At 34.3% G+C, this 22,527-nt stretch overlaps 1 protein-coding gene across 1 annotated transcript in view; it reads left to right on the plus strand.

Annotated features, from left to right (window-relative positions):
• Positions 1 to 22,527, plus strand: part of Msh4 (mutS homolog 4) — an 87,892-nt gene that overhangs the window by 31,161 nt on the left and 34,204 nt on the right. The window contains exons 8-10 of the mRNA XM_015490573.2: positions 6,485 to 6,552; positions 20,444 to 20,518; positions 22,194 to 22,258. Coding sequence (XP_015346059.2) covers positions 6,485 to 6,552; positions 20,444 to 20,518; positions 22,194 to 22,258 — 208 coding nt within the window. The remainder of the gene's footprint in view (positions 1 to 6,484; positions 6,553 to 20,443; positions 20,519 to 22,193; positions 22,259 to 22,527) is intronic.

Raw genomic sequence — 22,527 nt, forward strand, 5'->3', positions numbered from 1 at the left:
CTTTTCTCTTTTCTAAAACCTATTTCTCTCAAGCTGTTGTATAGCTAGCTGCAGTACATGCTTTACCATTTTAATTTAAATGTCTCTATGACTAGAAGTCTGACTTCCCAGTCTGTGTTAAATGTCTTTTCTGCATGTTTCTATAATATAATTGTTATGTCACTTATCTTACTATGTTGTAAATGCATGTTTTGTTGGGGAATGGTTCCTTTATATGAGTAGGACCTAATAGGTATTCATATTTTTTCTTTATTTAATATTTTGGATATTTGAATATTTTAATCCAATTTTTAAATTAATTTTTTAAATTTATATGTGACAGCAAAATGCATTACAATTCATATTACAAAATATAGAGCACAGTTTTTCATCCCTGGTTGTATACAAAGTATATTCACACCAATTAGTGTCTTCATACATGTACTTTGGATAATGATGACTATCACTTTCCATCATCATTTCTAACCCCATGCCCCCTCCCTTTCCCTCTACCCCTCTGCCCTATCTAGAGTTCATCTAATCCTCCCATGCTCCCCCTACCTACCCCACTATGAATCAGCCTCCTTATATCAGAGAAAATATTCGGCATTTGTTTTTATAGGATTGGCTAACTTCATTTAGCATTATCTCCTCCAACTCCATGCATTTACCTGCAAATGCCATGCTTTTATTCTCTTTTATTGCTGAGTAATATTCCATTGTGTATGTATGCCACATTTTTTTTATCCATTCATCTACTGAAGGGCATCTAGGTTGGTTCCACAGTTTAGCTATTGTGAATTGTGCTGCTGTAAACATTGATGTGGCTGTGTCCCTGTAGTATTCTGTTTTTAAGTCCTTTCTTTGGGTATAGACCAAGGAGGAGAGGGACAGCTGGGTCAAATGGTGGTTCCATTCCCAATTTTCCAAGAAATCTCCATACTGCTTTCCATATTGGCTGCACCAATTTGCAGCCCCACCAGCAGTGTATGAGTGTACCTTTCTCCCCACATCCTCGCCAACACTTATTGTTGTTTATTTTCAAAATAGCTGCCATTCTGACTGGAGTGAAATGAAATTTTAGAGTTGTTTTGATTTGCATTTCTCTAATTGCTAGCGATGATGAACATTTTGTCATGTATTTGTTGATTGATTGTATATCTTCTTCTGAGAAGTGTCTGTTCAGGTCCTTGGCCCAGTTATTGATTGAGTTATTTATTTATTTATTTTTGGTCCTTAGCTTTTTGAGTTTTTTATATACCCTAGAGATAAGTGCTGTATCTGAGGGGTAAAAATTTGCTCCAATTCTATAGGCTCTCTATTCACCTCACAGATTGTTCCTTCTGCTGAGAAGAAACTTTTTAGTTTGAATCCATCCCACTTATTGATTCTTGATTTTAATTCTTGCACTATAGGATTCTTACTAAGGAAGTTAGGGCCTAATTCCACATTATGGAGATTCGGGCCTACTTTTTTTTTCTATTAGACACAGGGTCTCTGGTTTTATTCCTAGGTCCTTGATCCATTTTGAGTTGAGTTTTGTGCATAGTGAGAGATAGGGGTTTAATTTCATTTTGTTGCAGATGGATTTCCAGTTTTCCAAGCAACATTTGTTAAAGAGGCTATCTTTTCTCCAATGTATGTTTTTGGCACCTTTATCTAATATAAGATAATTGTAATTTTATGGGTTAGTCTCTGTGTCCTGTATTCTGTACCATTAGTCTATCAGTCTGTTTTGGTGCCAATACCTTGCTGTTTTTGTTAGTATTGCTCTGTAGTATAGTTAAGGTCTCGTATAGTGATGTTACCTGTTTCACTCTTCCTGCTAAGGATTGCTTTAGCTATTCTGGGTCTCTTATTTTTCCAGATGAATTTCATCACTGCTGTTTCTATTTCTGTGAGGAATGCCATTGGGATTTTGATCAGAATTGCATTAAATTTGTATAGTGCTTTTGGTAGTATGGTCATTTTGATAATATTAATTCTGCCTATCCAAGAGCAAGGTAGATCTTTCTATCTTCTAAGGTCTTTGATTTCTTTCTTTAGGATTCTATAATTTTCATTATATAGATTTTCACCTCTTTCGTTAAGTTGATTGCCAAGTATTTTATTTAATTTTTTTGAGGCTATTGTAAATAGGGTAGTTTTCCTTTCTGAGGATTTGTTACTGATATACAGAAATGTCTTTGATTTATGGTTGTTGATTTTATATCTTGCTACTTTCCTGAATTTATTTATGAGTTCTAGAAGTTTTCTGGTGAAACTTTTGGGGTCTTGTAGGTATAGAATCCTGTCATCAGCAAATAGTGCCAGTTTGAGTTCTTCTTTTCCTATGTGTATCCCCTTAATTTATTTTGTCTGTCTAATTGCTCTGGCCAGTGTTTCAAGAACTATGTTAAATAGAAGTGGTGAAAGAGGGCATCCCTGTCTTATTTCAGGTTTTAGAAGGAATGCCTTCAATTTTTCTTCATTTAGAATGTTGGCCTGGGGCTTAGCATAGATAGCCTTTATGATGTTGAGATATGTTCCTGTTATCCTAATTTTTCTGGTCTTTTGAACATGAAGGGGTTCTGTATTTGTCATTGTTTAAATTACATTTATTGATTTCCGTGTGTTGAACCACCCTTGCATCCCTGGGATGAATCCCACTTGATCATGATGCATGATCTTTTTGTAATTGACTTGCTAGAATTTTATTGAGAATTTTTGCATCTATGTTCATTAGAGATATTGGTCTAAAGTTTTCTTTTTTTGATGTGTCTTTGCCTGTTTTCGGAATCAGGGTGATATTGGCCTCATAGAATGAGTTTGGAAATGCTCCCTCTTTTTCTATTTCTTGAAATAAATTGAAGAGTATTGGTATTAGTTCTTCTTTAAAGGTCTTGAAGAACTTGGCTGTGTCCTGGGCTTTTCTTAGTTGATAGGCTTCTGATGGCGTATTCTATTTCATGGCTTGAAATTGATTGTTTTTTTTTTTTTTTTTTTTTTTTTAAAGAGAGAGTGAGAGAGGGAGGGAGAGAGAGAGAGAGAGAGAGAATTTTAATATTTATTTATTTTTTTTAGTTTTCGGCGGACACAACATCTTTGTTTGTATGTGGTGCTGAGGATCGAACCCGGGCCGCACGCATGCCAGGCAAGCGCGCTACCGCTTGAGCCACATCCCCAGCCCTGAAATTGATTTTTTTAAAATTGTGTATATCATCCTGATTCAATTGGGCAAATTATATGACTCTAGAAATTTGTCGGTGCCTTCTATATTTTCTATTTTATTGGAGTACAAGTTTTCAAAAATAATTTCTGATTATCTTCTGTATTTCTGTAGTATCTGTCATGATATTTCTTTTTTCATCATCTATGTTAGTAATTTGAGTTTTCTCTCTCCTCTTTGTTAGCATGACTAAAGATCTGTCCATTTTTATTTATTTTTTCCAAGAACCAACTTTTTGTTCTGTCAATTTTTTCAATTTTTTTTTGTTTTAATTTCATTGATTTCAGCTCTGATTTTAATTATTTCCTGTCTTCTACTGCTTTTTGATGTAGATTTGTTCTTCTTTTTCTAGCACTTTGAGATGTAATGTTAAGTCATTTATTTGTTGACTTTTTCTTCTTTTAAGGAATGAACTTCATGCACTGAACTTTCCTCTTAGAACTGCTTTCATAGTGTCCCAGAAATTTCAATATGTTGTATCTGTGTTCTCATTCACCTCTAATTTTTTTTAAATCTCCTCCTTGATATCTTCTGCAACCCATTGTTCATTCAGTAGCATATTATTTAGTCTCCAGGTGTTGGAGTAGCTTTTTTTCTTATTTTATCATTGATTTCTAATTTCATTCTATTATGATCTGATAGAATGCAGGGTAATAGCTCTATTTTTTTATATTTGCTAAGAGTTGCTTTGTGGCATAGTTTATGGTCTATTTTAGAGAAGGATCCATGTACTGCTAAGAAGAAAGTGTATTCTCTCATTGAAGGATGAAATATTCTATATATGTTAGTTAAGTCTAAGTTATTGATTGCATTATTGAGTTCTATAGTTTCTTTGTTCAGTTTTTGTTTGGAAGATCTATCTAGTGATGAAAGAGGTGTGTTACAGTCAGCCAAAATTATTGTGTTGTGGTCTATTTGACTCTTGAACTTGAGAAGAGTTTTTTGATGAACATAGATGCTCCATTATTTGGGGCATATATATTTATAATTGTTAAGTCTTATTGGTATATGGTTCCCTTGTGCAGTATATAGTGTCCTTCTTTATTCATTTTGATTGACTTTTGCTTAAAGTTTACTTTATTTGATATGAGGATGGAAACCCCTGCTTGCTTCCGCAGTCCATGTGAGTGGTATGATTTTTGCCAACCTTTCACCTTCAATCTGTGGATGTCTTTTCCTGTGAGATGAGTCTCTTGGAGGCAGCATATTATTGTATCTTTTTTTTTTTTTTTTATCCAATCTGCTAGTCTATGTCTTTTGATTGGTGAGTTTATGCCATACATTCAGGATTATTATTGAGACATGATTTGTATCCCAGCCATTTTTGTTTATTTTGGTAATTAATGTGACTTGGTTTATCCTCTGATTAGATTTTTCCTTTAGTGTAATACCTCTCTCTGCTGATTTTTACCCTTGTTTTTCATTTCCTCTTTGTGGATAATTTTGCTGAGGATGTTCTGTGATGCAAGATTTCTAATTATAAATTGTTTTAACTTTTGTTTATCATGGAAGGTTTTTATTTCATCATCCAATCTAAAGCTTAATTTTGCTCGATATAAGATTCTTGGTTGGCATCCATTTTCTTTTAGAGCTTGGTATATGTCATTCTATGATCTTCTTCTGGCTTTGAGGGTCTAGGTTGAAAAACCTGCTAAGATACAAATTTGTCTCCCCCTTTATGTGATCTGATTTCTCTCTCTTGTGGCTTTTAAAATTCTATCCTTATTCTGTATGCTAGGCATTTTCATTTTAATGTACCTTGGTGTAGATCTGTTGTAATTTTGTACATTTTTGTGTCCTGTAAGCCTCTTGTATTTGGTTTTCCCATTCATTCTTCACGTTTGGGAAATTTTCTGATATTATATCATTGAAGAGATTGTGCATTCCTTTGGTTTGAAACTCTATGCTTTCCTCTATACCAATAACTCTTATATTTGGTCTTTTGATGCTGTCCCATAATTCTTGGATGTTCTGTTCATGGTTTCTTACTATCTTCACTGTGTGATCAACTTTATTTTCTAGATTGCATACTTTGTCTTCATTATCTGACGTTCTTTCTTCCAAGTGATCTAGTCTGTTTGTTATGCTTTCTATTGAGTTTTTTATTTGATTTATTGTATCCTTTATTTCAAGGATTTCTTTTTTTTTTCTCCTGAGTCTCTATCTCCCCTATATTCTTGTAGTACCTGTGCAGATTGTCTGTACCTCACCTTGATGTTGGGCTTCCAGACCCTGCTGGTGTCCCTCAATGTATGTTACTGCATCTAAAGATGGTGGCAGCAATAGTCGAGGCAACTTGAGACAATAGTTAAGGTGCCCCAAGATGCATGCAGTATCTTACAGAGATGGGGCTGAAAGGGTGGGCCTCACGCTCTCTTGGGATGCCTGCTCTGAGATGCAGCTGCTTCTAGGCACTGTCTGTTGTCAAAAAGTTAGGGGTTACTGCGTGGGGAAGGCAATGGTGATGACTGCAGTGTCCCAAGATGGAAGTGGGTTAGGCTTAGGCTCCCAGGTGGGGGGGGAGGGGTGAACTTTGACCTGCCTTGGACCTGGGTCCTGCGCAAGTCCTGGGGGCTGTGGGTGGATCTGGGCCAGGCCTGGGCCTGGTCCTGGGCCTGGTCAGAAGGGGCGGTGCTGTGCCAGAGGAGGCTGGACTTCCATGGTTACCTTCTGGTGGAGGAGTGGACCTGGGCCTACAGTGAGCCTGGGTCCTGCACAGGCCAGTGTGAGTGGATCTGATGCTATCTACATTGAAAAGATAAGAATATCTGAAGTTCAGAGAAGTTAGGTAACTTCATGGAAGGTTAATTACATGGTTAGTGGTTAAGCCATGCTGCTAAACTAAGAATTTTAAATATCAGAAAGAGAAGTAGAGATCAAAGTAGATAAAGAAAATTTTATAGGTAACATCCTATAAAATAGGATGTAGCTTCAAGAAGAAAAGGGTTGTCAACGTGTCAAATTTTGAGAAAAGATGGGTGAAACATCAAAATTAACAAAAGAACATTAGAATGTATTGTTTTATTCCTGGTAGAGAAAGAATAATATTAAAATAAGTAAGAGTTACGGTAGAACTATTCTGTTTTATTTTACATGATATATATATTTTTGACTGTACCATAAAGGTTTTTGTTTTTTGTGGATTTTTTTTTTTTTTCGCACTAGGATTACCTAGCCCTTTTTATTCTAAGACAGGGTCTCACTAAATTACCTAGGGCCTCACTAAGAGGCTGAGGCATAAGCCACGATGCCTGCTAGCCCTAGTTTAAATGCTCACATTTTGTCTGTTTATTTCAGTTATATCAAGATTCCTTGATACGGAGCAGCTTCTTTCTGTTTTAGTCCAAATTCCAAAACAAGACACGGTATGCTTACTTACACATCATGTTTTTATCATTATTGTTATATAACTTATCTTAATATAATGTAACAATGGTAAAATATAAAAATGTTTGGGAAAATACTTCATTATTGATATTTAGAATATTTTAAGACCTCTTTAAAAAAATCTTTTAAAAATGTATTATCCCAGGCTCAGTGGTAAAAGCCCTCGCCTAGCATGTGTGAGGTCCTGAGTTCAATCCCCGGCAGCACCAAAAAAAAAAAAAAATTGTCTTTCAAATTAAAAAATGTATTATTATTCCATATGTTATGGCATAATAAAAAATTTCTTAGATCTTTCAGGTGGCATATTTAAGTTATTTAAAGATTTATATATAATTTTCAAAAAACCTTAAATTATAATAATATTTGCCTAATAAATAAAATTATATTAAATTCAAAGAGTATTTTTTATTCCTCTTTGAGAATTATTTTATTTATCATTTATTTATTTTTATGTGGTGCTAAGGTTCAAACCTAGTGCCTCACACATGCTAGGCAAGTGCTGTGCCACTGATAGTCTTTAAATATGATTAACCTTTAAGAATAAAACTACTTCTTTGGATATGTTCCAAATTTAAGTAGTCCTCATAGATAAAGGAAATAATACATTCTTCCTTTTAAGGTGAACTAAAGAATATTTACTTTAAGGAAATAAAATCTTGTACATCAGTAAAATTTGATTACTTTTAAAAATTCATTCAAACCTATTTTATATTTGGGAAATTATCCTATATTGTAGGAAAAAAACACCCTTTGAGGTTTATTTGTAATAAAAACTCAATAGGTGGAAAAGCTTCAGCTGTTGGACAGGCACAGAACTGGAAGTTTCTTTAAGTAATTAAAATACCTTAAATTCAGTATAAACAAATTGGAGACAACCTGAGATTACTAATAATTAAAATCTTTTGTAAAGTAAATTTGAAAATATTCTCCCTACTCTTCAATTTTTCTGGTAGAGTTTATGTAGAACTGATATTATTATTTATATACACTTAGTAGAATTCACAGATGAAGTCATTAGAACCTGTACTTTTTTAGTAGGAAGGTCTCTAACTAAAAATTCAACTTTTTACATAAATATGGTTCTATTAATGTGTTTCTTCTTGAATGAGCTTTAGTAAGTTGTACCTCTCAAAGAATTTTTCATTCCACTGAAACCTTCATATTTACTGGCATAAATGCTTGTAGTATCCTCCTCATTGTCTTTACATGTCTGTAAAGTTTTCAGTGATGTGCTTTCTCATTACTGATACTGGTAACTTGAATATGATCTTCTTATCAGCCTTATTAGGGTTTGTCAATTTTGTTGCTAGTCTCAAGGAATCAGCTTGGGATTTCATCTGTTCTTTGTTTCATTGATTTTTTGTTTGTTTGTTTCTTTGTTTTATCTGTTTTATTTTTTCCTTCTGCTTACTCTGTGCTTAGGTTTAACTTTTTACCAACATTTTAAAGGTAAAAGCTGAAGTCATTGATTTGAGACCTTTGTTTCTTTTCTTATATAAACATTTAGTATTATAAATTTTCTTATGAATATTGCTTTAGCTGTAATCCACAACTTTGTTTTCTTTTTAATTAAGAAATGTTCAAAATACTTTCTAAATTCCAAGTTTTATTTCTTCTTTGATATATGGGTTATTTAGAAGTGTGTTTTTTTTGTTTCCAATGTTTGGGGACTCTCCAAATACCTTTCTGTTACTAATTTAAACTCCTAATGGGCAGAGGAAAAAGGTTGCATAATACAGATCCTTTTAACTTTATAAACACTTATTTTAGGGGTCAGAATAGGCCTATCTTGGTTAATGGTCCATGAAAAGTTGACAAAAATTTGTATTTTGCTGATGTTTCATAAATATCAGTTCAAGTTGATAGTGTTCTTCAAGTCTCTTATTTTCATACTGGTTTGTCTATTTGTTCTTTCAGTTATTGAGAAAGGTGCATTGGAATCTCTAACTGTAACTGTGGATTGGCCTATTTTTTCCTTGCAGTTTTATCAGTTTTTATCTAGCAGTTTGGAGCTCTGTTATTAGGTATAGAGATCTTTAAGATTGTTATGTTCTCTTGATAAGTTTTAACCTTTCTCATGAAATGATCCTCATTATCCCTACTAAAATGTTTGGCTCTGAAATCCACTGTTCTATTATTAATATAACCAGCTTGCTTTTAATTAGCATTAGAATGGGACATCATTACCCTCCTTTCGCTTTTAACTTATTTATATCTTTGTACTTAAAGTGAGTTTTTTATAGGCAACATATATTTTGGGTCTTATTTTTTTTGTATCCGATCAGAATGTATTGAGGTATCTTTCCCTTTACATTTACTGAAATTATTCATATGGTGGTTCCATTTAAATCTGCCATCTTGATTTTTTTCTATATTCCTCATCTATTTCCCTCTTTTTCTCTTTTATTTACCCCCTACCTTCTTTTGGATTGAGAACTTTCTATGATTCCATTTCATTTATTTTGCTGACTTATTAGTTAGAACTCTACCACTGGGCTACATTCTTAGCTCACTTTGTTTTTAATATGTATGTTTATGGTACATTTTGTTTATTAATTTGTTAGTTGGTGAACATTTAGGTTATTTTCACTTTTGGCTATCATCAGTAATGCTGCTATGAATATTTGTGTACAAGTTGTTATACAGACATATGTTTTCATTTATTTTGATGTATACCTATGAGTGGAAATGCTAGGTCATATGATAACTTTATGTTTAATTATTTGAGGAAATACCATACTATTTTCCAAAGTGACTTTATCATTTTACATACCCACCAGTAGTGCTTGAGGGTACTGATTTCTCCACATCCTTGCTAAGACTTGTTATTATCACACTCTTTGATTGTTGCAATCCTAGTAGGTAAGAAGTATTATCTCATAGTTTTGATTGGTAGTTCCCTGATGATTAAAATGCTTAGGCATTTTTTTCATGTGCATAGTGGCCATTTGTGTATCTTCCTTAGAGAAATATTTATTCATATCCTTCATCACGGGGCAACCATCACCCCACCAGGGTAGTTTTCTGCTCAGGAGGTGATGAGCTGCCTGAGAAAATGAAAGTCTGAAATAATTAGTGAAGAATTAAGAGATAGAGCCAGAAATTAGTGTTAAAAAGCAGAGTGCCTAATAGCTCCTTCCTCCTGATAGGAGCTGGAACTGAACAACTAGAAAGTGGCACTAATTGTTGATTTAAGAGAGAGTACATCAAAGGCAGGGATAAGGTTTCAACAGGTGTAGTCTTGCTTCATGGTAGCTTGCAGTCAACAGATTTGTTGGTACCTTGGCAAGTCATACCCATCTCTGAGAGGTTGTGTGGCTATGTGGCTCCAGTAGGTCACTCCATCTCCTGTTCTGTGCAGAACCTGTGACAGAGCTGAATGGGAATTCACGTGAACTGGGCAGTCTCAACAGCAGGAGTGCCTCTGTGAGTTTCCAGATACCAGACTTTCCTACCCAAAGGCTTCCATGCTAATTTTAGTTCATGCACAGTTCATGAATGGCTCCTGGCAATCCTTTACCCATTTATGTGTATTTTTGAATTTTAAGAGTTTATTCTGGGTACTAGTCCCTTATTGGATTTGCAAATAGTTTCTTTCATTCTGTGGGTTGTCTTTTCCCCCTTTTTAAAAATTTTTTTATTAGTTGCTCAAAACATTACAATGATCTTGACATATCATACATTTGATTCAAATGGGGTATGAATTCTTATTTTTCCACGTGTATAGATTGCAGGATCACATTGATTATACAGCCACGTTTATACATACTGCCATACTAGTGTCTGTTGTTCTGTTGCCCTTCCTATCCCCCCTCCCCTCCCTTCCCCTCCCATCACCTCTCTCTACCCCATCTACTGTTACACATTTCTCTCCATCCTAGCTTCCATGAGCTGAGAGGCTTTCCTCTACCATGTCCTTCTGCTATTATGTCTCACCTCAAGTTAAAAGCAGTGGAGTCAGCCAACCATGAACTGAGACCTCTGAAACCATGAACCCAAAATAAATTTTTTCACCTCTAAGTCTTCTTTCCAAGTAGTTTGATCAAAATAATGAACAACTAGGTGACTGACACAACTCATAAAAATGTTTCATATATGAAGAGTGATGAATTTATGTCATTTGGAAGTACACTCATTATTCTTTATCACTTTCTGGTACAATACAATGAATCAGGCTTTCCTTGTACTTTCTCTGCTCCAGCGTTTGAATCAGGTATTTCTCCAAGGAGTTCTTGTTCATTTTAGTAGGGAATTGTATCCACAAGTTAAGATTTGGAGAGGCAAGATGGCCCGCCTGCACTCACCTACTTTTCTGGAAGTTGGAATCAGAACAACTAGAGAGCAGCTTCTTATTAAAGTGATGACTATGGGAAGAGGCGGGGGTTCAATACTGGACAGAGACTTGGATAAGACCAGGGACTCTACAGAGTGGAACAGAATGAGAAAGAGTGTCCCAGTACTGAGTGTGCAACAATGTAGTACATACAACAGTGTGACTGAGGGCAAGGGTAGCGGGGTGTGGGTGGTTATAGTGACAGGAGGGAGACCAGGTGAACACAAGTAGAACAGAAATTGGCACAGTGCAGAGAGCCAGTACTTCCAAATGAACACAGCTGATCTGTTTGGTATCTGCATAGGAAGCTGGTGCTGGAGAGGTTCTCTGTACTTTCCAGTGTGTACTTGTGGTGCTGTAATAGAAGTAACTTGAGAAGGTTGCATCTGAGCTTGCTGCTTCTGGGAAACAAAAGCCCCTGCATTTTCCTGAACTTGGAGAACCTATAGAAAACATTACTAACTACACTGTCTCAGCAGGAATCTCTCTTGAGATTTGACTTGACTCTGGAGGATCAGAGTTCCCCCTTTAAGATGGATGGCTTAGACAACAAGCTAAAGAAGTTCAGGGAACTAATGAGAGGAGCACAGGAGCTAGGAGCTAGGTCTTGGAAGGCCAGAGTCATGGTTAGTGGATTATGCAGGGTCTGCTGCAGGCAATTCCCTCTCTCAGGCCCTCACAAAGTGCAAATTGTTGCCCTTCCAAGTGGATTTCGCAGAGGGTGTTGGTGAATCAGATGTACTAAAATGCAGTGGCTACACAGTCCTGGAATAACACTGAGCTGAATCTAATCTCCAGAGTAGATTTCTGCCAAGATATTGTCCTGTGCTGCCCTAGTTCACACTGATGAAAAGGCCAACTAAGTATTCTAACTGGTTCCAAACTGATCCATTCCTACTGATCATCTGTGAAGCAACACAAGAGTAAGAAAGAAAGGGTGATAAACTCCAGTCTTTGCTCTCTCCAAGAGGTGCACAGCTAAAGAAGACAAGGGAAGAATGCTGATTTGCATAGGTAGCAAGCATTTACTCTTGCCCAGACAACTGATCACCTCAGTGGAGATGATTCTTTCATTCTTTATTAAAACTTTAAAAAAATATTTAGTATTTTGTCCAAATATTTATGTATGTATACACACACACACACACAAACACACATAAATTCTTTTTATTTTTTTCTTTACTCTTTTTTAAGATTCAAATTTTTGTCTTATTTTTTATTCTCGCTTTCAAAATTTACCATTTTTTTTCCTTTCTATTTTTAATTTTATTATGCTTTCCTTTTCCCTTTTTTACTTCCTCAATTTTATTTTCATCATTTTTTAATTATTTGGTTGATTCTGTATGATTTTTGTGGTTGCCATTTCTATTGTTGTTATGAGTGTTTTGTATCTGATTTGCTTTTATTTGTTTTTCTTGGAGTTACTTGTTTTCTTCTTTCTGCATGGTACTAGAGATTGAGCCTGACATTTTATGCATATTGGGTAGATCCTCTGCCACTGAGCTGTACTCCCAGCCCAGCTAAGAGATTGCACCTTACTTCACCCATGACTCAACCCTGCTTGAACCTAAGCAGATACTTCGGCATAAAGAGTAGGGGAAATAAAAACTCCAAGTTAATAACATGCCCTCAAGCACGCATAGCTGGCATCATGCTGAAGACCCACTCCTATAGCAATAACAGAGAGAAATAACAACTGTTTTGGACACTGCACCTACAAGGGACCTCATCATAGGGCACTATCATACTCTTGCAGACAGCACATTGTTGACAAGTCTGGAAGAGTGACCACAGATTATCCATATACTCTGCTGTCTATAACACACCTACCTAAACTACTAAAGGGACCCTCTCTTGCAAGATCTAAAGAGGAAGGGGGAGTCTCAGGCTCCAACACAGTATGCACTGTCAAAATTCACCAATCACAGCCAGAGAAACCACAAGTAAACTTACACTACTAAGTCCATTTTGAATTAAATTCAATACTATGCAACAAACATCATCATGAGAAGGCTCTTCCCAAAGAAGGCCTTCATATAAAAGTGGAATAGGTACACATTCAACAGAGGCACAAATCTCAAAAGAAATATAAGAAACATGGAAGAACAAGGCAACACAATTCTTCCCAAAGTTCATAACTATTTAGTAATTGATTCTAAAAATTGATTCTAAAAAGAGGATGAAATGCTGGGCAAAGAATTTAAAAGAATGATAATAAAAATAATGTATTCAAAGAGGATTCAAATAAACAGCTGAATTAATTAAGGAAGATAAAGAAGAATATGAAAGAACAATTCAATAAATGGAGATTCAAAAAGGCAAACAGAAATCTTGGAAATGGAAATCTCAATAAGTCAAATAAGAAACTCAGTTGAAAACTTTGCCAATAGACAAGATCAAGTGGAATAAATATCAGGGCTTAAAGAGAAGGTTGAAAAATTATTACTTTCAGATAAAATAAGAATGAACAGAACATCTAATACCTTTGGGACATGATTAAAAGACCAAACCCGTAAATCGTAAGAGTAGACAATGGAGCATTGTCTACTCCTGTTCAGTGGAAATAATAGCAAAAAATTTCCAGATATTGGGAATGACATGGATGTCCTGTATGAGTCTGACATTTTATGCATATTGGGCATTTAGAACTGCAAGTAGAAATGACCAGAAAAGAATTCTTCACATTATATTATAGTTATATTACCAAAAATTCAGAACAAAGAATATTGAAAGCTGCAAGAAAAGCAAAAGTCACTTATAAATGCAAACCCATCAGAATAACAGTATGTTTCATAGAAGAACTATAAAAGTCTGGAGGGCATGGAATGATATATTTCAAGCCCTTGAAGGAAATATCTGCAAACCTAAATGACTATGTCCTGCACAATTATCTTTCAGAATCAAAGAAGATCTTCTAAGATAAGCATAAACTAGAGGAATTATCACCATTAACCTACATTACAGAAAACACTTAAAGGAATCCTATTCACAGAAGAGGAAGCAAGATAAACAGAGTCCAGGAAATTCCAGGAAAGAATAAATGTCACTAGAAGAGTAGATATATAAATGAGAAAAAGGAATCTACATCATTGATTCAGTAAATCATCAAATCTCTAAGATGAATAAGGGAGAAAGTAATGAACAAAGATCATTTAAACAACTAGACAGAACAATCAGGCAAGAGAACAAAGTAAAAGGGATACAAATAAGAAAAGAGGAAATTGAATTGTATCTATTTACAGGTGATATAATTCTAAAAGACCCTAAATAATCCATGTAAAAACTCATATAACTGAAAAATTGAGCAAAGTAACAGAATACAAAATCAACACAAGCATTATTTTTTTTTATAAAACAATAAGTATTTGCTGAGAAAAAAATCAGGAAAACATTTTCATTCACAATATCCTTAAAAAAAAAAAGAAAATCTAGAAATAATCCTAAACAAGTAGGTGAAAAACGTTTACAGTGAAAAATTTAAAACTCCTGGGGGAAGACATTGAAGAATACACTAAGAGATGGAAAGGCCTTCCATTTTTATGGATTAGGAAAATTAATATTGTTAAAATGGCCATGCTACCCAAAATAATCTGTAGATTCAATACAATACATGTCAAAATATCAATGACATTGCTCACAGAATTAGAAAAAAACAAAACTCATATGGAAGCACAGAGACCCTGAATAGCTATAGCAATCTTAAGCAAAAAGTGCAACACTGTATCACAATGTCTGATTTCAAAATATTCTAGAGCCCTACTTATTAAAAAAAGCATAGCAATAGCATAAAAATGGACACATAGACCAATGGAACAAAACAGAGGACCCAGAGTTAAACCCACATTATTTACAGCCATCTGTTTCTTGACTAAGTTGCCAAAAACATGTGCTGGAGATAAGACAGGCTCTTCAACAAGTGGTGCTAGGAAAACTGGATAACCACTTGGAGAAGACTTAAACTAGGTTGCTATCACCCACCTTGTACAAAAATCAACTGAAAATATATAAAGACCTTAATGTAAGACCTGAAACTTTGAAACTACTATAAGAAAACGTATAGGAACCACTTCAAGGTATTGATATAGGCAACAATTTCTTGAATAGGACTCCAAAAGCTCAGGAAATAAAGGCAAGAGTTGACAAATGCTATTGCATCAAATTAAAAAGCCTCTGCACAGCAAGGAAAACAGACAACATTGTGAGTAAACAACCTACTCAATGGGAGAAAATTTTGTCAGCCATTCATCTGATAGAGAATTAATGTCTAAAATATATAAAGAACTCAAAAATAAGTCAATGATAATCCAATCAATGGGCAAATGATCTGAGCAGACACTTCTCAAATAAGTATAAATGGCCAATAAATATGTGAAAAAAATGCTCAGCACCTTTAGTCATCAGGTAATTGCAAATCAAAATTTCACTGCCATCTATCTCACTTTGGTCATAATGGCTATTATTCATAAACAACAACAAAAAAATAATTATGTAGGGGACAATGTGGAGAAAAGGGAAGTTTTATACATTGTTAAGCCAGCAGACAAAAGAAATTCCTGCATACCCACATTTATTGTGACACTATTCAGGATAGTCAAGACACAGAATCCACCTGAGAGTGCATTGCCCATTGAATAGATAGGGAAGGTATGGTATATATACATAATGGAGTTTTATTCAGTAATAAAGAAAAAAATCATGTCATTTTCAGGAAAATCGATAGAACTGGATATTGTCATATATGTTATACAAAATTAGCCAGACACAGAAAGATAATTGTCACATTGTCACATTTTCTCTTATGTATGGAAACTGGAAAAGAAAAACAAAAAAGACGACCTGAAATAGAAGACAGACTGTTAAGGAAAGGGAAAGGGACTGGGAAGAGGAAGTAGAGAGGAGAAAATAAGAGGGAGGGTGAATAAGATCAAAGTATGCTAAGTGCATATATGGAAATATCACAGTGAAACCCACTAATATGTACAGTTAGTATGGTGGAATAATTATAATAATAGAAATAAATAAATTTTCAAAAAAGATCTGAGCACTTGTTGCTATTGGAGTGTCACAACTCCCAACCCTCTCATGGCTAGGGAATAAATATGTATTTATATAAATAAGTATAGAAGTATATACATTTAACTCTATATATTTATTTCTATATTCATCTATACAACAGAAAATCATGAGTTCACACCAGTACCTCCAATTTCAGTCGGCCATCCCTGGGTATACTAGTTCTTTCCCTTTCTATTATTGTAACTCCCTTTTCTGCCAATGAGAAACCTGATGAGAAAGTCATTATCCTTAATACATTAAAATGTTTGGTCCATTTCTCCTATTATTCTCTCACTGCTGTCACTCCTTACCCATGCAGGTACCATCCTCATTCTGCCTGTGTTCCAGGACCCACTAATAAATTCTTCTGTATAGTAATTCTCTCCCTTCTCTCAGGCTTATATTCTGCATCAAGCTTGCCTCCTATGCAGAAACTTCTTCAGCCTAGTTGGGATCCAAAACTAATGCCAAACTATTCTTCTCCCTTTGCATAGATACTCTCCTGATCTTGTTCAAGCTCATATACACTGTGATGGCTGTGATGGCAGACCTCCAGTTTGGATGTCCTTATCACTCTCCTGTACTGTACCATCTCTCCATCTTCCCTTGCTCTGGTTTTAACTCCCCCACAGCAGGAATGCTTTCTTCTTCCAGTTTCAATCCTAATAATTAATATTAAATTATAGTGATTATATTAAAATAAAAGGATTTATGATTATACAGAGAAAGTTCTTCACTTTATTTTTGAATATGTCATTGCTAACCTGGATCATTAATCTTTTTTCACTTTGCATTTAACAGTATTTTTGGAATCAGTAAATGTTTAAGGACTTTTAATTATGAATGTTAACACACAAAATATTATGATTAGCCTTTATGGCCTTTTGCCAAATGTCACTGCTTTGAATGATAATTTTAAATGAGAAATGTGTTAAAGAACAATTTTACTTATGAATTGCATGTTTTACCCAAAACCGTTAGGTTGCAAATAGTGCAGAACAAGTTAGAGTGCTACCATTGCATAGATTCTACAAGATCACACAATATTGTTAGGTCAGAGAGAAAGGACTTTAGTATCACAGCAGATTCTCTGCACATCTTAGCCTAGTCCTCTTCTAGTGTCTCACAAGTTGCAGTCCCAGTGTGTCTATTTTTAGTTTTTACTTTATATTTTTATCATCAAGAGTCAGTTGGGACCCTACAATTTTTCCTGGTTCTATCAAGACTATTTTCTGTGCCAATCTTTGTTTTCAGTGTTTATGTGAACTAATGTTTGAATTGCTCTTTGCTTTTGAAACATCAATGATAATTTGTTGACCCTACTCCTGTTCATGTAAGTCAACAAGAAGCCCAGTACTTACAACTACTTCTTATTTTGGACTATAGAGCTCTGTCCCCAAAAGCTCAACTTCAACTTTGCTGTCTTTATTTCCACCCCTATCCATTCCATGATATTTCCATTTTCCTCTCTGGTTACTCAAGTTCAGTTATTACCAAATCTCCTTTATATTCTTTAACTTCTTCCTCAAACTGAACATTACAGGTTAGTGACTCTTGTTTTGCAGACCTCTTAGTGACAGTGGTTTTCCTTTGCATATTCCTCTTACTAGGGAGTTTAAAGCTGGTGTCCTCATTCCTTATTGGTACTCAGACTACTATTCTCCATACTTTCTAAAATTCACTAGCTTTGACTCTCATATATTCACAGAGCCCTCAAGGCTACCCAATAGTCATTCTGTCTTTTTCTTGACTTTTCATATGAGCTCAGAAACCATTTCAGTTCATCTATCTCCTTTAACCTTCAGCACCTCTTCAGCAGTGACTAACTACCATATGTTTAGTCAAATTTGTGGAGCAGATGCTATTGGCATATCATCCACATCTTCTTGGCATTCACTTTTGTGCAAGGGAAGTTGCTTGCTGGAAGCAGATGAGATTACCTGAGAACTTTCCCTCACCACAGAAAAGGCCCTAGTGTATCAGGGAGTTGATTCCCCTGGCAATAGCTTTTTAACCAATACTGAAAAGGAATTGGTGAACGAATACACCCTTTTCCTTATCTCTGGAGTAGATCCTGAAACTTGCCATAAAGCATCCCTCATAAATCTCCAGCAGGACTGAGCTGCATTGGTAACCTGATCATTAATGCATTCTACACTGCTATCATTCCTTTCCTTGTCTTACTCCCCCTGCCTTGTCTATTCTTGCTGGAATTACTTTTCAAATAAATTATCTGCCTTCAAATTCTAGTTTCTCAAAGTTGACTGTTGGCAAACCAATCCTGGCTTAGTAGTGAATAGAAGTGCTTAATTTAAATGTCTGGATTCATCAGTGTTTTTTCTTTATAGTTTATGCTTGCTGTGTCCTACTTAAGAAATATTTACCTATTCCAATATCATGATTTTACCCATTGTTATGGTTTGTATGTGAAGTGTCCCCCAAAAGCTTACATGTGACACAATGCAGAAGGGTTCAGAGGAGAAATGAAAGGGTCATGAAAGCCTTAACCCAATCAGTGAATTAATCAGCTGATGGGATTATTGGAGTGGTAATTTAAGGCAGGTGAGGTGTGGCTGGAGGAGATAGGGCATTGGGGGCATGGCTTTGGAGTATATATTTGTATCTGGCAAGTGGAGTCTGCCATCTGATCATCATGTGAGCTGCATACCTCCACCATACTCTTACGCCATGATGTTTAGCCTCACCTCAAGCCCTGAGGAATGTAGCCTGCTGTCTATGGATTGAGACCTCTGAAACTGTGAGCCCTCAAGTAAACTTTTCTCCTCTACATTGTCAGTCCTTAGTCACAACAGTGAAAAAAAAAGTTAACTAAAACACCCATGGATTTTTATTTATGGAGGTGACTAAATAGCAACATGGAGAAGTTAATGACACTGAAAGAGTTTTATTATTTATAATTCCCAAGAGGAGAGGGCAGGTTCACACTAGGAAGTACCAGGTCTGTTAAGAGATGGAAAGAGCAAAGGAAAAGCATAGGAAAGTCCTTTATTACTATAGTACCAGGAAGTTGTTAATTAGGTAGGAATGTTTTCTGTTTGGCAGAAAACAAAACTCTGATGTTAAGGTTTGTGATTATAGGGTTTATAATATGATTTTTTTGTACCTACAAAAGCCAGACCACAGGGAAGATGTACACAACTTTGGCTGTTAGCTTTACCAAGTGATTAATGGATGCCAAATTATCAATTACAAAGTTCTATAAAACTTAGAACACCCAAAGTCATATATATATATATATATTCTTTTGTTATAGTCCAGATGTTTTATTGTTTTACTTTTTACATTTAGATTTACAGTGCATTGGAATTAATTTTTACATTGGTCAGGTGAAGAAAGGTCCATGTTTCTTTCTTCCCATATAGATTCAGAATTGTATTATCATCATTTATGGAAAAGATTGTCTTTTTCCTATTCTTCTGCAGTCAGCCTTTACCATAAATCAAGTACCAATATATGCTTGGGTCTGTGTCTAGACTTTTTATTCTGTTTCTTTGGTCTTTCTGTCTGTTTCTTAATTTATTATAAGTTTATATTCAGTGTGTTAATCCTTCCACCTTGATCTTCTTCGGGGGAAGGTTGGCTGTTTTTGGAATTATTTACATTTGGTGATAGGAAAAATAGTTGTCTTCTTTGTGGTGAATTTTATTTAGAATTAATTGTCCTGTTACTTTCAGAGATTCTTCATAAGATAGTATGAACCGCTTTTTGGTCTGATGACTTCATTATGGTGTCTTCTAAATTGGGCCAGATGGTCATAGAAGGGCTCAGATATTGTGCAGTGAAGATATAGGCCAGGGGACCTCAAAAGGAAACAGCTCAATGTCAAGTACATTGTGTTATAACTGGGATATCCTAAAACTCTGTTTCTATCAATATTGATAAATTAGTCCATGCACAACAACATCCTCATTTTCCTAGGTCGGTACTACTACTCATTTGTAAAGATTGTAATTTCATTCACATAAACTTTATTTACAAAATTTAGAATGTTGATATTATTGTATTTTGGAAAATTATAACTAATTTGGACCACTAGAATTATGAAAATGATTTTATTTGTCTAAACAGGAATATGTGGTGGGAATTTTGTTGTTCTATACCTATCTGGGAGGTTCAGATTCAGTTTCAAAATACCATCTATCCACATATATTCTTGGTGCTTTTTAAAAATTAACCTTAGTCTCTTGGTGCCACTCAGGTTTAAACTAGATCTACTATTGTTATTACAATTTAAGTTTAGCTCAGATGTTGAAATAGAAATGAAAATTAGGCAGAATGAAGTAAACTCCTCCCATTGTCAATTTCCAGGAGACTAGTCTGCTTGGCTTATTATGGTATGTCAGTAACTTCTAATTATTCTCTAGACTGGCATCCTGAATAGACTGCTAAAATATTCAAGAGAAAAACCCATTCTTGCATTAAATATTTATGGTTTCACATTTAGATTTTTATCTTATCAGGTTAATGCAGCTGAATCAAAAATAACAAATTTAATATATCTAAAGCATACCTTGGAACTTGTGGACCCTTTAAAGGTAATTTACGTGTGTGTATATGTGTGTATGTGCATATATATATATATATATGTGTGTGTGTGTGTGTGTGTGTGTGTGTATATATATATATATATATATTATATATATATATATTAATATTAATCAGTTATACATGACAGTAAAAAGCTCCTCATTTACATGTGTGTATATTAATTGTATAACATGTTAGGCATCATTTTTTCAACTTTGTGTTTAGGAAAAAATTTAAACTTAGAGAAATTACATGATTGTTTAACAAATTTGCATATTTTTTCTTAATACAAACAGCACATGCACACTCACACACATGTGTTTATTAATAACTTTCACTGAACCATTTGAAAGTAAGTTGAAGTACCTAAATACTAGCTTGTGTATCTTCTACACAAAAGGATGTTCTCTTATATAATGACAATATAATTATCAAACTCAGAATATTTAATGTTGATATAATACTATTATACAGTGTATACCCCATATTTACATTTTAACAAATTTTTAACCATATTCTTTATAGAATTTTTTTCTTGGTACAAGATCCAGTCTGCCACCATACATTATATTTAATGTTTTAAACTAATTTAAACAGGAAAAAAGTTTGTTAGCCTTTCCATTCATGGTATGATTATTTTGGAAAAATGAGAGACCAATGAGATAGAAAACTTCTTAAATAGCTAGTATCAGTACAAATTGTACCTACTTTATAGGAAACATTCGTAACATATATCTTTTGATCTTGCAATACTATGCCTACAAATCTGTTTGAAAAAAATTAACAAATGTTGACCAAGATTTACATCCAATGATGGTCAACATTATTTGTATTAGTATGAAATTATACGTGGAATAATACTCAAATAATTAGACTATTTGTTTCCCACAGGGTGGAATATAAATTATTAAATTTTTTGGTATGAAAAAAATCTCTAATACTTATATGTAGTATTAACTGTGGGGAGAAGGAACATACAATGGTGTATAATTTTTGATTTCTGATAGGAAATATATTGTAATATTTAGAGTATCTTTAGAAGAGATATAATTATGAGTGATTTAATTTTCCTTTATGTTTCTATGAACTTTCTAGTTTTTATCAGTATGTATATATTATTTTTCTTTTCTGAAGCAAAAGAAAAATGTTTTTGCCATTGCCTTACGTCAAACTAAAATAGATAAATATCAGGTTAAGGAGGTATTCTCCTCATTTCTGTTTATTCAATTAGTGACCACTTATAATTTTCATCAAGCAAAACAAAATTCCTACTTTTGCCACTTAATAATAGAGAAATTGTTTTATTTACAAACATACCAAGCACTTTTCTAGTTTAATGTATTTATAATCCAAATTTTGTAATTATATGTTGAGAACTCTAAATGTACAACAGAGCTATATTACTACCTACCACTATGTGTTGTTAAATCTTAACAATTAGGAGATAAGAAAAATAGAAGTCATGAAGGTGAAACAATGGATGACACTCATTAACTATGTGCTCTTTTTGGAAGGAAAAATCTGTCCTCACCTACATACCTAAAATATTTTGGGGGTGCATGAAAATGAGAAAGCAAGAAAGCACTTGGTAAACTATAAAGTATTAAACAATTATAAAATGCTGTGTTTGAATAATGTCATAATTTGTTATCTTTAACTATTCTTTATTTTACTCTTTAATAGATTACTCTGAAGAACTGTAACACACCTTTATTAAGAGCTTACTGTGGTTCCTTGGAAGACAAGAGGTTTTTGTCATTCAACTGTTAATAAAATATAAGATTATTCTTTTCTTCCTGATCATAACTTATTTTAAAGATTCCAATTATAGTCTATAGAATAGTTACTTGAGTTTTGATTAACAGAAACTTTATCTATTCATTAAAATTCTAGCTATATATTTCATCTTATGTATATAAAAAATAGGGTAACAACACATTATTTATGCAACTGGCAGGTAGAATTGTATGAGAGATTAAAATCCATGGGTGATTTTTTTTTTGGCGGGGGGGGGGGG

This window comes from Marmota marmota, unplaced genomic scaffold (genome assembly GCF_001458135.2).
Source record: "Marmota marmota marmota unplaced genomic scaffold, marMar, whole genome shotgun sequence".
Classification (NCBI taxonomy): Eukaryota; Metazoa; Chordata; class Mammalia; order Rodentia; family Sciuridae; genus Marmota; species Marmota marmota.